The following is a 16128-nucleotide window of genomic DNA, read 5'->3' on the forward strand; positions in this document are numbered from 1 at the left end:
TTACTGCTATAAAGAATTTAATTTCTTCGTATGAATTTCCGGTACTATTCGGTTTCGAGGGCCGTAAAAAATCGCCAAACTATTGTTGATGCCAATGCTGCCAAAAATAATTGCGCCAAGAAAGGAAGTATAATAGTTAATAACTATCTAAGATTGATGTTTTTATTTAGATGAAAGGTTAATTTCATATAATACATTTTTATTATTATAATTTATATGAAAAAGGCTAAACATGACTGAATGGAAGCATAAGGGTAAATAACTATTTCAGATCATTACTATAATTTATATAAAAACTGCAAAACGTAACTGAATGGATGCCTGCATCACTATTTCATTAACGACTTATTGCTAAAGCATAATTTCATCTTGTTGGTTGTTCAAACATAATTTTCTATAATGAATGATGCTTTTTCTTTGAAAATATTCAGAATCGGAATTCAGAAGTGCAGAATTGCTCACTTATTTGTTTGACGCTTTTTACAAGGATAAAAAACAATTGGAATTTTGTCAATTTTATTTTACTTTTTAAATGAAAATAGGTCGATGTGTACATAGATAAAGTTAAGGGAGTGCGCAGTGCCATTTTTGTGCAATTCTGGGATTTTTTTTTTTTTTTTAAGTGAAAATAGGTCGATGTGCATATGGATACCGAGTATGTGCAATTCTTAAAAATGCATCAAGCAGTGAGTGATTCTGCACTTTACCCAAAATCCTATTGCCGACTTTTCATCAAGGGCAATTCCCAAATTGTTAAATCCATAGGATATCAAAAAAGATTTAAAAATTAAACTAGTATTTCAATGGCGTCTTAAGAAATATAGAACTATATAAACTTATGTAATCTGAAACCAGCGCGTACGCTTGGCTTGCTGTTAAATGGCCACGTTTGCTAGATTTGGAGCTTTTGCGCATACATTTTCGCTGCAATTTTTTTACGGACCTCAAAACAGAAGAGTACCAAATTTCTTGATGAGCTGTTCATTAGAAGAAGCTGAAATAATGAGAGAGGTTTTTCTAGAGAAGTCCTCTTAAAGTTCCTATTTACAGTACAAAGTCCAAAATCTAGATTCATTTGCCAGTTCTCTATTCGGGATTTTTATGGAGTTTAGATCATTATTTTAAATCTTGTATGATGGCATGCAGAAATTTTAAAATTAAAAATGCGAAATCAAGATTTATGAAATAATGAAGTAAGTATTTATGATTTAAAGGGTATCAAAATTTATTAAAGAAAAAAAAGCTCAATATTTATTTGTTTACCTTATTAAACATTTCTTTCAATGTAAGTTTCATTTTTTGTGCTAATACTATCTCTTTGATTGTGTAGACAGACACTATCTCTTGTTTAGTTACATTGTTGGAGACCTGTAACTGCTGTGTCGAGAATTTCGATTAACTTGTCAGTCGAAAGTTTTTCGTTTTCAGTAACTACTCTATCACTTTCTTCACTATCGGTAGTGGTATTTTCTGGATTTAGAACTATGTGACAGATTTCGCCCATTCATTAATTATTGATGATTGAGAAGAATTGTCATCACAATGAAAACTTTTTTTATATCATCTTCATTTATTACCGCTTCTCCACATTTCTTTACAAAATCCGCTAATTGGAAAATTTCACCTTTGTTTTACGATATCCAAAAATCTTTAAAATTAGTGGTTATCATCATCAAATTTAGCTATCCTTCACCATACATATTTGGCTATGCATCATGAGCTTGGCAACTAACAACAAGTTGTTCTGTTAAATTTTATCTTGCTTCTATCGCACACTGAGACAATTAAGCCTGAATTGTATTATTTTAGTTATTTATTATACTTATGTCTATTTCTTGCACATGCTTAAGGCTTCTCAGAGTTCTGAATAAATAAATTCCCACTAATACTGAAGCCTTATTGAGGGCTGGTGCTAGATATCTTATCGCCTGATATAGTCTCTGTGGGTCCTAAATTCTGCAACTTGGTGCGGCGATACGAGCCATAGTGCTGGTTCTGGTTTTATGTGAATAACAAATCAGTTGTTCTTAATTCAAAGAGCCTTAAATGTAATCTTTGGGTCTATGAGTGTCATCAACAAAATCTATTTTTAGCATATAGAAAGAAATTTTTGCTAAATTTTTCCTCGTCAACATTTTTTAGTGCATTTAACTTAAATCTGTAATAATCACCAAGTGTAATGTCAACATAAAAGGTTACTGTACTCCATTATTATTCAATTACTAACATAAAAAATTGTTTAGGCATCGCTAAATGAGATATTACTTAAGTTGTCATGTTTTGATAAACATGCGGTGATGAAAGAAGAGTATTATTAAATAATGATTCGCCAGGTTGTCGTCAGATCAACGATGTATCTATGTGGAATGTTTCGATTTGAGATGTGTGCCAAAAAGCAGATACGCAGCAACGGAGTTAAATTACTGATCATACAAATTTATGCTAAAATGTTTGTTTCTTCAATAACAAGGTATTTTATTTAGTGTCGAAGTGAAATTAAGAATCGGGACTCTACAGATGTTTTATCATGCGTGGAGGGGGGGGATCAAATGCACATCAAAGTTTACGAGAAAAAACATTGTTGATGGTTTTGAGGTCCGCATTTTGGATCATTCCGGATAACGGACCTCCGTATTTTGGACTTTGTACTGTATAATTCTTTATTACATGCATTTGCAGAAAATGTTATTAGAGGTAGCTGAAAAAATGTGGGATCACGTTTTGTAGATGGATATTTCATAGCTCCTTATTTCTTGGAATTTCAAAATGTGTTATGTTCTAATATATAGTTCCAATATCTTATCTTGTTTTATGTTTTTTGTTGATTGGCATTTAGTTTTTTCCCCCAATGCAGATATTAAGTTTAATGTTATTTCTTATTTTTTTTTTTTTTTTTTTATCATTCTGTAAAGGTAACTTTTCTGTTAACAAGATGTCACTTAGTGCCAAACTTAAAAGTTGGCGCAATATTTAACTGATGGTGGCAACCCTTTAATTATAAATATTCATAGAAAGAATAACTATTTTACTAAATGCAGCATAAATATGAAAAGCCAATTTATTTATTTATTTTTTAACTTCCTCTATATTTATTAAATTATGACTAAGGTTAGAATAAATGTATAAAAATTATTTTAACATTCCATTGGTAATAACTAAATGCAATTTTCTATTTATATCTTTATTAGTAATTATTGTTTTATGATTACAGAGTTAAAAATGCCTTCGATAATGACAGATCTGATAACGCTGATCGACAGTGAAATTCCAGAAGGACGTCAAAGTCTTCAAGATAGCCACACTAACTTGGAGAAAGTTGCTGAATATTGTGAAGCAAATTATTTTCAGGTATGAATTTTTAATACAGTTGACTTCTATTTTAATGAGTGTAGGACTGATGAAAAACACTATTATCAAGAGTTCATTTTATCTAATTTTGCTCAAAAATAGATAATAAATGCTTTGTTTGAATAGATTAGGAATTAAAATAATCACTTTCAGAATATTATTTAATAATTAAAAATAAGTACTGCCTGAAACATCTCTTACAGCCATTCATTAGCATATCTTTTTAACACATGCATTTTAATAATACTGTAACTGGAATAAGTGTCTTCTCTAATAGCCAGAATCAGGATTATCTGTACCTATGCATTAGATGCCTTACCTTCTGCATTGCTACTGCATCTCTGGATATAATAATCAGAAATAAAATATATTTGAAATGCTAACAGTTTTTGGCAATTTCTGAGCTACGGACTCTAAAATCTTTAATGAAATAGATTAAAGGCATTGGGAAAGACATGCATGAGTTTGGAATTTTTTCACTTCCATGAAATTTGAAGAGAGACGAAAGGAAATGAGGAAGAAAAAGGAAAAGCGGAATACAGCTATCACACTGTTGAGTTTGGAAAGTTTGCTATATTCATATATAATATACATGTAAGATATAACAAAATATGATATCTGTTTCAAAAAAAAAAAAATAATTGGTGATCTCAAAATTAACATTCTAAATTTGGTGATGTGCCCCTAAATTCATCTCTTCTCACAGGTTCCAGATTGTTATATCTTACGTAACGTTTTAATGCAGATGCCTCTTCTCCAATCAAATTAATTGTAAACCAAAACTCTGAACTGAAACTTTTCCGACTCGCGCCCTTCTTCCTCTGAAGTTCTATGATACTTGTCCCTTTTTCCGCATACCTCTCCTGCTAGCAAGACGCTCTTAAACCATGCTGATGCTGCTTACATACTTAAGATGATGTTCTAATTCAAAATGCAATTTATGTATTCAAACATAATTAGGAAACATTTTCTCTGAAAAAGGATGATTTGATATACGTGGAAAAAATAAAGATTGTGATTTTTCAAGATATGTTGTGCTAAATTGCATCATCATGCTTTCTATTCTGCCACCTTCAAGCCACTATGGTCTTCTCGGTCATCTACGCATTATCGTAAGCTGTTAAAGTTCCAATGTTTTGATCTACGCATTTTGGAATCATTACATATATACAATAGTTACATATGTCGGATGAAGGTCTGTTTACCAGTTGAAGAGGAGTCATGTCATTGCGATTTTAATGCTTTTCTTTAATTTTGAGACAACTTGAGTTTCTTTATTTCTTTATATTACAAAGACCATTTAGCCCTCTGATCATTATGGAACTTTACTAATTAAGCCCAAATTTCTGAAAAGTGCCATGAGAAAGAGATATTTTCTTGATTTTAATGCCAAAATGCGCCTGGTACTTTATTTTTATGTACTTTAAATATATTACCTTATACACACACACACACACACACACACATATATATATATATACTTTAATGTATTACCTTATACAGTACAAAGTCTTTAATCTGGACTCGTCTGGACTTCGGCGATTCCGGATTAGGGGTTTTTCCGGATTATAGATCATCAATTTAAATCTGGTAAGATGGCATGCAGAAATTATAAAATAAAAAATATGAAACTGTAATTTATGAAATAAAGAGCAATTATGATCTAAAGGGTATCAAAATTTACAAAAAAAAAAAAAAAAAAAAAAAAAAAAAAAGCTTAATATTTATTTGTTTACTTTATTAAACATTTCTTTCAAAGTAAGTTGTGTAAGTTGCTTCGTTTTATGTGCTAATACTTTCTCTTTAATTCTATAAACAGACATAATTTCTTGTTCAGTTACAAAGTTCCGCTGTTCGAAATTTTGAAAGTTCAAGCTTACTTTTTATAAAATTGCTCTAACAGTCTGCAAAATATAATAAGCCAGATCCAATTAGAAGATTAAGGAACAACGCAATCTGCAACATTAACTGAAATAGATAATTTTAGCCTAGCTTATACGTTAAACGTTAACGCGCATACGTTAAACGTGCATGCGTAAATGTATTATGCGCATGCATAAATGCATATGCACATGAGTAAAGGTATTATACGCATGCGTAAACACATTAATGCGTTTACGCATGCGCAGAAAGTTTGTAGCTTTGAGGTCCGGATTATGGACGTCTGGATTAAAGACTTTGTACTGTATATTTCAAGTTTCACATCTGTATGCATTTTTACAGACACTGCAAAAAATATTCCAGGCTTTATATATATACAGGGTGATTCGCTATCAGACCGAATTACGTTAAGCTTCATTTATTAACAAAGTACGTTACTCTTATAGGTTTTAACGACTAAAGCTTCCTTCTCCGATGAATGAGTAGCCTTCTTTAGAATGTTTCCCTTCCCCATCAGAAATGTAACTGTTTTATTATTCTTTTAATTAGAAGTCTAACTCTCATTCAAAAATAAGTAATGTAGCTTAAAAATAAGTATACTGTGTGATTATGTGTTATAATTTATAATTTTATTAATAAGCACTTTTTCAATCTAGTATAATTCGTTTTTCAGTTTTGTTTTGAAATACCCTGGAAGTAATATTTATTTCGATTGATGTACTATTATAAATTGTTTTTGAAAATCAACAGTTTTTCCCAGAATTAAAATTTTCGACACTTTCTGATTAACCGCACAACCCTCCCAAAAAATCGCCAGTTGTTAGTCTGAGATTAAAAGACAGCAGCCATTTTTAAGAATGATAATGCACTAAGAATTACATAAAATAGCAACCAATTAACAAAATTAAAAACATTGAAATATCCATAGTAAAGCACTTGCCTTTTTCTACTCTTCTCCCTGTGTACTCAGTGACCTGTTTTAGCTTTAAAAAAATATGAGAGACTTGCTGAAACTTGACACTGCACAGACTGTCATTTTCACTTGTGCACAGCAATCTATTTTTTTCTTGAAGAAAATCAGAAATTCACAAATTGCAGCATCAGCTTATAAACTTAAATCATTTATGAAGAACAGTGTTATCGAATGTGAATTTTCTTTACTGTTAGACAAAATGGCATATTTTGGAAGAAATGCAATGCTTCTTTTTTCATCAGCCAGAAAATTCCAAAGTCCCATTATGATTTTTTTGCAAGAAATAAATAAATAAATAAATAAAAAACGAAGAAACTTATCAAACACTAATCCAGGTAAGCCTAACCAGAAAAGCTAAAATTTCCACTTGTGTGCTGTGGGCACATGCATAACTGGGTTGCCACATAAATACTTTTTTGCAATGTCATGATTTGCATATGTTGGTTACAAAGTGCATTGCCTGGTGAATTCGTTTCAGGCTTGGGTGTATAATCAGAAAGTGTGGTGCTTCTTTGTTATAGCGGTCCCCAATTATATTTGGTGATTTTAGATTTGCGCCAAGATTGCAGCTGTAATTTTGCTAACCTCGTAAAGCACAAATATAAAAACAAAGAATGCAATATATATAATAAGAGCAATAATACTTGTAATTTCCTAAGGATATTTTTAAGAATCCTTATTTTTATTATTTTATCGCATATTATAAGTGTTCCAGTCATCTGCAGCCTGTTCACACATATTAAGCTGTTTGTTACACCATTTCATGGACGTCAACTCTTCTGTCCAAGAATACATAAATCTAATAGCAGTGATGAACAATATTTTTGAATCACTGAACCAATTTCCATCTGGGAGGCCCTTCCTTTTGCAGTTTTTAGCATTGCACCTCCAAATGGTTTCATCGTTAACTTCAAGTTTCATGTTGTGGCTACTTTCACATACTTGCTTGTCATGTAAAAGACCTCATTCTTGAAAAATGATATGGCATCCATCTCAAAATGAAGATTTTAAACATTAACTTAAACCACTGTAATGCTGCGGCATGCTGGCTCTCTGCGATTGAAAATATCAAGGTGAGGTACCTGATATTATTGCTCTGCAGGAGCTGTATTGTGTTAAAGATGGGATTGCTTATATTAAAAGAGAATGGAGAGTAATTAATGATAAAACAGGGAGAGCTGCAATTGTACTATGTAATTCTAAATTTGATATTTGAGTGGATGCTGTCACGGATACAGTAGTGGCAATATACATTTTTTTTTTTTTTTTAAAGGAGGGGATACCGTATTTGACGGCATATAAGACGCACTTTTTTTCCTAAATTTGGTCTCAAAAACGTTACCTGTGTCTTATACGTGAAGGACACTTAACTTTCAATACTGAATGCTATTTTTAGCCCGGATAAAGGTCTAGACACATAACTTTTTCTACATCTTCCATAATTATTTTGCGCATGCGTGAAATATCTGTTGCCAAAAAGCGGCAAAACTCGAAGCTGATGTCGAAGTTCGAACAGGTTCGACGGTCACATTTCGTCTATGGAGACTTTCCTTCTTTACATAGACTTTATTTGACTCAGCCGACACACGTGTTGGTATCGGTGCTACTCTGTATAGATGTGTCGGTATCGGTGCTTAAAACAATTTGTTTACAAAAAATACCCTGGAAAACATGAGTACAGGAAACAAGAGATTAAGATATACATTTCAGTATAAAGTAGTAGTGTTAAACTATGCCAAAGTGCATGGAAACAGCAGCAGCAAGGCATTTCGGTCCACCACCTACCGAAAAAAAATGATACGTACTTGGCGACTGCAGGAATATCAACTGAAAACTGCTAAAAAACAAAAACATAATATCGATGCCCAGCTCCATCTTGGCCTGAACTTGAAAATGCCGTAAAAATGTGGGTGATAGATAAGAGGAAATCTGGGATAAGTGTTTCAACCAAAATGATAATCAATGAGGCCAAAGGATTTGCAGAAAAACATGGGAATCAGAACGTTTCAGGGTCTGAGGGCTGGTGCTACAGGTTCATGAAAAGGCAAGGCTTATCAATGCTCACAAAAACAACTATTGCACAGAAAATGCCAGCAGATTAGGAAGAAAAAATACTAGCATTTCGCAGGTTTGTTATAAATGCATGCAAGAAAACTTCTTTTGAGCTCGGTCAAATAGGAAATATGGATGAAATTCCACTCACATTTGATGTACCATCTAACAAGACTGTGAGTATTAAAGTTTCTAAATCAATATCCTTAAAAACCACAGGTCATGAAAAAAAAACCCGATATACAGTAATGCTAACATGTTGTGCTGATGGCACAAAACTACCACTTGTTTTCATATTTAAAAGAAAAACTCATCTGAAAGAAAAACTTCCAACGAGTGTAATTGTTCATGTTCATCCGAAAAGCTTGATGGACGAAGCTGGAATGAAACTGTGGTTACAGAAGTATGGGCGAGGTGACCTGGTGGTCTCTTAAGAAAACCCTCTCTTTTGGTTTTGGATCAGTTTAGCGCCCTTAGAAACTGAAACCATAAAGAATAAAGCGAGAGAAATAAAAACCCAGATATCTGTCATTCCTTTTGGACTGACTGGCCAATTGCAGCCTTTAGATGTATTGGTGAATAAGCCATTTAAGGAAAAAGTGTGAGAACGATGGAACAAGTGGATAGGAGAGCCACATCTTGCCCTCACATCCTCAGGTAGAATGAAGCGGCCCTCTATTTCACAAGTGTGCAAGTGGGTAAAAAGATCTTGGGAGGATGTAAAGGCTGAAGTAATTGTTAAGTCCTTTAAGAAGTGCGGAATCAGTAATGCTCTTGACGGAACAGAAGACGACGCATTATTCGAAGAAGATGATACTAGCGATGAAGGAAACAGTAGTGATGACGATATTGTCGTTTTCGATGATGATAGTGAAAAGGATTTTTATGTTTTTTAAAGTCTAATTTCATGATAGGCAACGTTTTCCTTGAATCCGCGTTTTTTGTTGTTTATGCTTTATTTTGTATTATGTTTGATTGCTTGCTATTCATTCATTTATTCATTATTGAAATTTACATATCATGTTCAAAATAGCTTGCCGTTTCTTAATTTTCCTTAATAAAAATATGCTTGGTAATTGCATTCAATGATTGTTTATTTGGCTTTTACGAAACGTGGGAACTAAAAGAAACCACATTTTAAGTTATTGTGGTACAGTTTTCCCTTGTGTGTGGCCTTCTAAATAAGGGTGTGTCTTATATGCCAGTGAGTCTTATATGCCGTCAAATACGGTACAAGTATGGTGAGTGTTACACACAAAACTTGAACAGTATTTTCTCCCTCCTTTCTGCATGCCTTCTTTGTGTAACGGCAGCACACTCGATGCGTATTCGAGAAGTCCAGGTTTGAGCCCTGACGAGGGTATAGCTCATTTTTCATATCTCTTGCTTAAAAAATAAATAAATAAATAAAATACTAATAGCTCTGCAAGTAGTGCCTGAACTTAAGGTTCAGGATGATGATTCTTCACCACCAGGATTTGGCGATTGTTATTTTCTTCCTTCCTTTTGCATGCCTTTTATGGTGTAAAGGTAGCATACTCAACACGTTTATTTTTCATGTCTCCTGCTTAAAAAAAAAAAAAAAAAAAAAAAAGCCTAATGGCACTACAAACTGTTAGGAAGTTTTGTGCAATCATTTGACAATTGCAAGATTTGCAAAATTTATAAAGGAATTTGAGGACACACGTTTCTCAGCAGATATTAAACCACCATGCTCTTGAACCATGCATTACCTTGAACACACCCCTATTGCGCACAGTAGTATTATTGCAAATCGCAAAGAATCCAGACTTAAAGAGTAAAACTAACAGAAATTGAAAAGGAAATTATTGAGCTGTCATTAAACCATTAAACACCTTGACAGGCAGATATATGAAAAAGTGAGTATGAATTTCATTAAGTATAGGGCTATAGAACAAGGTCATAGACAACAAAGGCCGGACAATATTTTTCATTCTTAAATCTGAATATTTATCAGTTTTCGGTATGAAAAGTATTTTCCATTTTCTAAAAATAAAGTATTTTATTGGGCTATTGAATCCAGTGTTTTCATTGAAACACTCTTTACAATTTGAGGATATACATAACTAAATATTGCATCTGAATTTTAACCCTTAGCGCTCCTTTGGCTCCGTAGCGGAGCCAACAGAAGTTGAGGATATTTCCAGATGAATGGAAAATTGAAAAATTAGTCTTGATACCAAAGGATAAAGGAGGATTTCATCCAGTTTTCCTGCTGAAAACATTTGCAAAGATTTTTGATAAACCTTTAGTTAATAAACTGCAATATATTTTAAATAAAATAATATTATTTCTGAAAGGCAATTTGGTTTTAGAAAGGGAAGGTCATCTGAATTGACTCTTTATAGAGTCATATCTGGCATCGGAGAGAAAAGAAAGACCAAAAACATGTGGCTCTATTGGAATTACTAAGAATATGTATGAAGTTATAAAAAAATACTTGAAAAGCCGAAAGATAGTTTTTAAGGATCCATCTAATAATTTGAATCTGGTTTTTGACATTTACAAAGGATGCCCCCCAAGGCTCTTGCTGCGCTCCTCTGTTCTGGGGCCTCATTGTTAATGATTTTCTGCAGAAAGTCAGCATTTCAAATTGTGAGATTATCTGTTATGCCGAAGATACTTGCCTATTATGGTGAAGGGAGACTTTCTTGAAAAAATGGAAAAAGTATTTAGAAAATTACCAGGTTGTTCAATAAGTTCGCGGAACGGAAATGAAGAAACCAATTTTTATTTGTAAAAATGACTTTATTTTTCAACATAGTTTCCCTCAACTTCAATACACTTATTCCCAGTGGTCTTCTAATTTATGGATCCCTTGACTGTAGTGGTTTTTCGGCAGCTCTGAAAAATATTCCTCCACGGCAGATATTACCTCTTCGTTTGAAGAAAATCGTTTTCCACGGAGATATTGTTTTAGGTATGGGAAGAGCCAGAAGTTGGAGGGAGCTAAATCTGGCGAATAGGCTGGGTGTTGCAACAATTTGTACTTCAATTCAGTCTTTTTAGCAGTGGTTTTTTGAGCTGTGTGCGCAGGTGCGTTATCTTGGTGGAAAATGATTTTCTCCTTCTGTAATCCGGGTCTTCTTTCACGAATTTTTTCGTCTAATTGATTCAAAAGGTTACAATAATAATCCGAATTAATCGTTTTGCCAGTTTGAAGGTAATCTATAAACAAAATTCCTTTCCCATCCCAAAAAACTGATGCTAACATTTTCTTGGCTGATTTTTGCACACGAACTCGCTTCGGCGCCGAAAAGCCGGGTTCACACCACTCCTTAGCCTCCTGTTTTGATTCAGGATCATGATGGTAGATCAAAGTCTCATCCATTGTGATAAATCGACGGATAAAGTCTCTTATTCTTCTTAAAACGCTCCAAATTTTGATTGCAAAGTCGCATCCAAATGTGTTTTTGTTCCATTGTTAGAGAATGTGGTGCCCATTTTCCACAAAGTTTTTGAAACCCAAATTAACACTCAAAATATTGCTCACTGTGCCCAATGAAATGCCTAAAGCCTCTGTTAAATCTCTTTCAGTCAATCGACGGTCTTCCAATACCATATCTTGTATTTTTCCAATGATTTCCGGTGTTGATGCAGTTTTTGGACGTCTCTCTCGCTGATCGTCTTCAAGGCTGGTACGACCACTTTTGAATAAACTAGCCCACTTGCAAACCATTGTTTTTGAAGGAACAGATTCACCCAACACATTCACCATTTCGGTATGAATTTCCATTGCCTTTAAACCTTTCTTAACAAAGAATTTGATAACTGCATGTTGCTCAATTTTATCCATACCTGAAAAAAGCCACAATATGTTAGATATAAAGGGTGGTTAAACAATGAATAAATTAACAGATCGAAATGAAACTTTTGACGTGTTCCTAAGAAAGAACAAATATGAAAATGGCGTTGAAGTTTTAGGTCTAATATTGACGAATAGATGGCGCTCCTCGAACTTATTGTAGAAACTTATTGTAGTGTAGTTACCCTGTAGAAAATGATATGAAAAAATGGAGTGACAGAGAAAAAATATATTTTAGTAAATGAAGAACTTGTGAATCTTTTTTCCTTCAGGGTGGAAGAAAGACTAGACCCCCCACAATTGAAATTTAAGGGTGATCGTATCAAATTTTATGAAAATATGAAATATCTAGGAATGATTATTGATGAATTAAATCTTACAGAACATTTTAAGCATATTCATAGAATCACAGATAACATTTTAAAATTTTATAATTATAGTGGTGATACTTTGAATAGGAAGAGTCACACCCTGAGTAAGATATAGAAATGTGATCATCTCTAAAATAGTATATGAAGTCAGAGCATGGGGCTGCCAGGTAGAGAACTTAGGATTAGAATGAAATTGGACACCCTGCAGAGAGGCTGGATGCTTGCCATTACAAGAGCCTTCAGAACGTTTTGACTGAAGTTGCCTTGTGGGTGTTCCGCCCCTCTCGATTTTGTACAAATTTTACTACAAAAAGTTTCTATTAGCTAATAAAATTATTATAGATACTGAAATTCGACAAAACATACTCAAGAGTAGGGTGTTTCAACAAGAGAATGAAGATATTTCCCCCCCCCCAAGTGACACAATTTGGATTATGTGATTTTCCTTCTGGTGACAAAATAGATGTTTTTACAGATGGTTTTGTAATCGATGGGGGGAAGGGTAGCACTGTGGTAATTTATTTTCATGGAGTGGAAATAGGCAATGTGAGAATAAAACTTAAATCAGTGAATTTAGTTTATCAAGCAGAACTATGTGCACTGAAAAGAGGCTTTGAATTGGATTAATAAAAAATTAATAGTTTATTCTAATGCCCTCTCTGTGCTCAAGGCACTTTCCCAACCAGATCATAAAAATGGACTGATTAATGATATAAAAGATTTGTTTAAAAAGGCTGAAAGAAAACATATTGCTAAATTACACTGGATGAAAGCACACAGTGGAATTGTCGGAAATGAGAGGGCAGATACCCTTGCTAAAATGGCCTCACTTGGGGATGGGACTGACAATTTTGATTTCCAAGATTCAAGATAAAAGACCATTGCTGAAATGGAAAACTGGATTTACACAGAATGGAGTATTTGCTATTTGCTGGGAGTTATTTAATAAGAAAAAAGGTTTAATGAAAAATATAAAGTTAAACAAGAAGATAGGTATTATAAATAATGTTGATATAAATCAGAGACTGACTAATTAGTGCCTTGGTTATTAATAAAGTAATCATTCTTTTTAGACTGACTACACACAAGATTTATTTTTATAACTTTGATGAAAACTTTTGGTTCAAAATGAGGGCTCATTAACATATTATTTAGAAACAAACTACCATTATTGATGTCTTTTGGCATTTGATTTCTATTTTTAAAAGCATTACTAATTCATTCATTAACATTAGTAATTCATAGAATTTTTTTCACTTCTTTCTTTAGTGAATTCTAGAGTTAAATTCTCAGGTATTAACTTTAAAGAAATGAGAGATTATGAATGTCCATAAGAACTGCTAGTATCATTTGAAAAAAAATGAAAGTTTTATTTCTGTAAAGCTTCCTTAAAGTAGCTATGTTTCCAGAATCTTTTACAGGTTCTAAATTGAACAGCTTGTTCATGCATTAATTAGCTAGTCATTTCTGCCAAAACAGTATATCAATAGTTTTAATATAGTTTTCATGGTAATGATAATCCACTGATAATATTTAAGGCTAAACCTTGCAGAAGTAATTTTAATAATAAAACTTCAATCGAGCTGAGACTTTATTTTTGGAGTATGCAACTACAAAGCAGCTGATTCCAGAATTCAAGGCCAAGAACAAGTGTCACCATAGTACTTAGTAATCGTTAATTTCAGAGATTTTTAAGTATTCACTTAAGAATTTTTCAACTTCACGAATATATTTTTCTCACTAGAATTTTTAGATTCAGTTTTACATGCATATTTTCATATTTTTTTCTGAATTTCACATTTGAAACTTCTATTCTTTCTTGGTATTCCTGTCAGAAATTATTTTTGTTTCTGAAAAAATCCAGGTTAAAATAAAGAACTAAGAGGCTATTGCAAATTTAAGTTAGAATTTTGGTTTACATATTTATTATTATTGTGGAAATTGGTGGCATGTAGATGCATGAAAAGGTCGTTGGTCATGGCTGATTTTAATATTTTTTTTATTCATGCAATTAATATTTTATTCATGGAAAGCACATATTTAATATGAAATGCATTTTGTAATAGGCACAATACCATTGACCATGGTTATTTGCGTGCTTACAGCCACTAAGGACTTTTACCTGTCTTTGAAAATTGCTCTTTGGCTGATGGTAGTAATTAAAAATTAGTGTTAAATAATGGTAGTGCCAAAATCGACAACAAAATGTTCGCATGGCTCAGCGCAGACATCTGGCGGCATGATAAAGTTTCTCAATTCCATTCAGCTCTAACAAACATAATAATAAAAATTAAATTGAAAATAAAAACAACTTTTAAGTTAAGAGTATTTTAGATTGATTTAAGAACCAGAAAGTTTATTAAGGCATTAGCAGTAGTTATGGAAAAGACTTAAGCATTTAATTTAAAGAGGAGCAGAATATGTACACCCAACTTTTGGTCACATTTGTGCCTTTTTACTTTGTTATAATTATATGATTATTAAAAGAGAGGTAAGTGGCAACATGTCAAAAGTCAGCAATCAAAAGCAGGAATGTGATCTAAGATGAAAGCTTGATTCAGAATGATGGTTTTGGTTTCATATTTAATTCCCATTTGCTAGTAAAATGTTTTGATTTCTAAACTGAAATCCTTTTTGTCTGAAACTAAGTGCCTTTGTCATTAGTGTTAAATAAGAATCGTATGACATGGATTCATTTTGAAGTGATGCAGTTTAGAGAGATTTATTATAAAACCACTGTTTTTACAATAGAAAGAGCAAATATCTGAATGCAGGGTAGAGTTAAATAGCTATAGTAAATTAAAGTTAGAATATTGCTTATATGTTTTTCATCTTTACATATTTATTTCATTTTCTACATAATGATGGGTAAAACAAGTAAAATTTTTATATGTTCTTAGTTATTGTGTTTTGTAGTAAATGCATAAAATTATCCATTTACTCTCATTTAATTAATTAACTAGCTCATTATATATGGTCTGGGAAGTAGTTCTGTTTTGTCTTGTCATGGAACAACAGGAAAGTTGGAATTTGAATTTCTATGGACACTCTATAATAGACAATATCAGTCAAGCCTTCCATATAGATTATTATATCAGGATGAATTATTACATTCATTATTATACTAATGCAAGTTGACAATATATGTTGTATAATTTGCATAGGTTTTGCAGTCAGTATTTTCTTTGGCCATAATCAGTTCATCAATTATGTCTAGCATTCACCCCTCCCCAAAAAAGTGTTATGTGGGTGCATGCTGAACTGCCAATATAGATTGTACTTTGCATTTATTTTTATCAATTGTTTTTTTCAACTTTCATTTCTGCAGTATATGTAATCTCACATAGGCTTGCATAGTACTGAAAAGTATTTAGAACAAGCTACATGGAATGCAGTAGTGTTGTGTTGTGGCACTATGCTATATTTTGAATACCACCTTTAGTGTGTATTTTAGAAAGGGTGGGCTGTTTGGTGTTTCCAAATGCAACTTGGAGAGTTAACCTCACATGCTATATCTGTGTTTGTAAAATAAAGCCATTGTGTTTTCTTTTTATAGTATTCACTTTTAATTATTCATTTATTGATTCATTTTGATGGTGTATTTAATTATGGCAAAGCACACTAGGGCTATCTGCCTTTGATTCATTTTGAATTTAGCATATTAGGTCAACTGGGGC

The 16128-nt window shown here is 32.7% G+C and overlaps 1 protein-coding gene across 4 annotated transcripts in view; it reads left to right on the forward strand.

Moving 5' to 3' along the window:
* Positions 1 to 16128, forward strand: part of Abi (tyrosine kinase Abl) — a 45814-nt gene that overhangs the window by 7270 nt on the left and 22416 nt on the right. For 2 of the 4 annotated variants that reach the window (XM_035370401.2, XM_035370400.2), the window contains one exon: positions 3212 to 3348. In XM_035370401.2, the coding sequence (XP_035226292.1) occupies positions 3220 to 3348 (129 nt within the window). In that variant the 5' untranslated portion in view covers positions 3212 to 3219. Of the gene's footprint in view, positions 1 to 3201; positions 3349 to 11812; positions 11998 to 16128 lie in introns of those variants that run through there. The other 2 variants (XM_035370404.2, XM_035370403.1) reach the window with 2 other exon arrangements.

Source organism: Stegodyphus dumicola, chromosome 2, assembly GCF_044657685.1.
Source record: "Stegodyphus dumicola isolate Sdum_Otavi_A_Nest chromosome 2, ASM4465768v1".
Taxonomy (NCBI): domain Eukaryota; kingdom Metazoa; phylum Arthropoda; class Arachnida; order Araneae; family Eresidae; genus Stegodyphus; species Stegodyphus dumicola.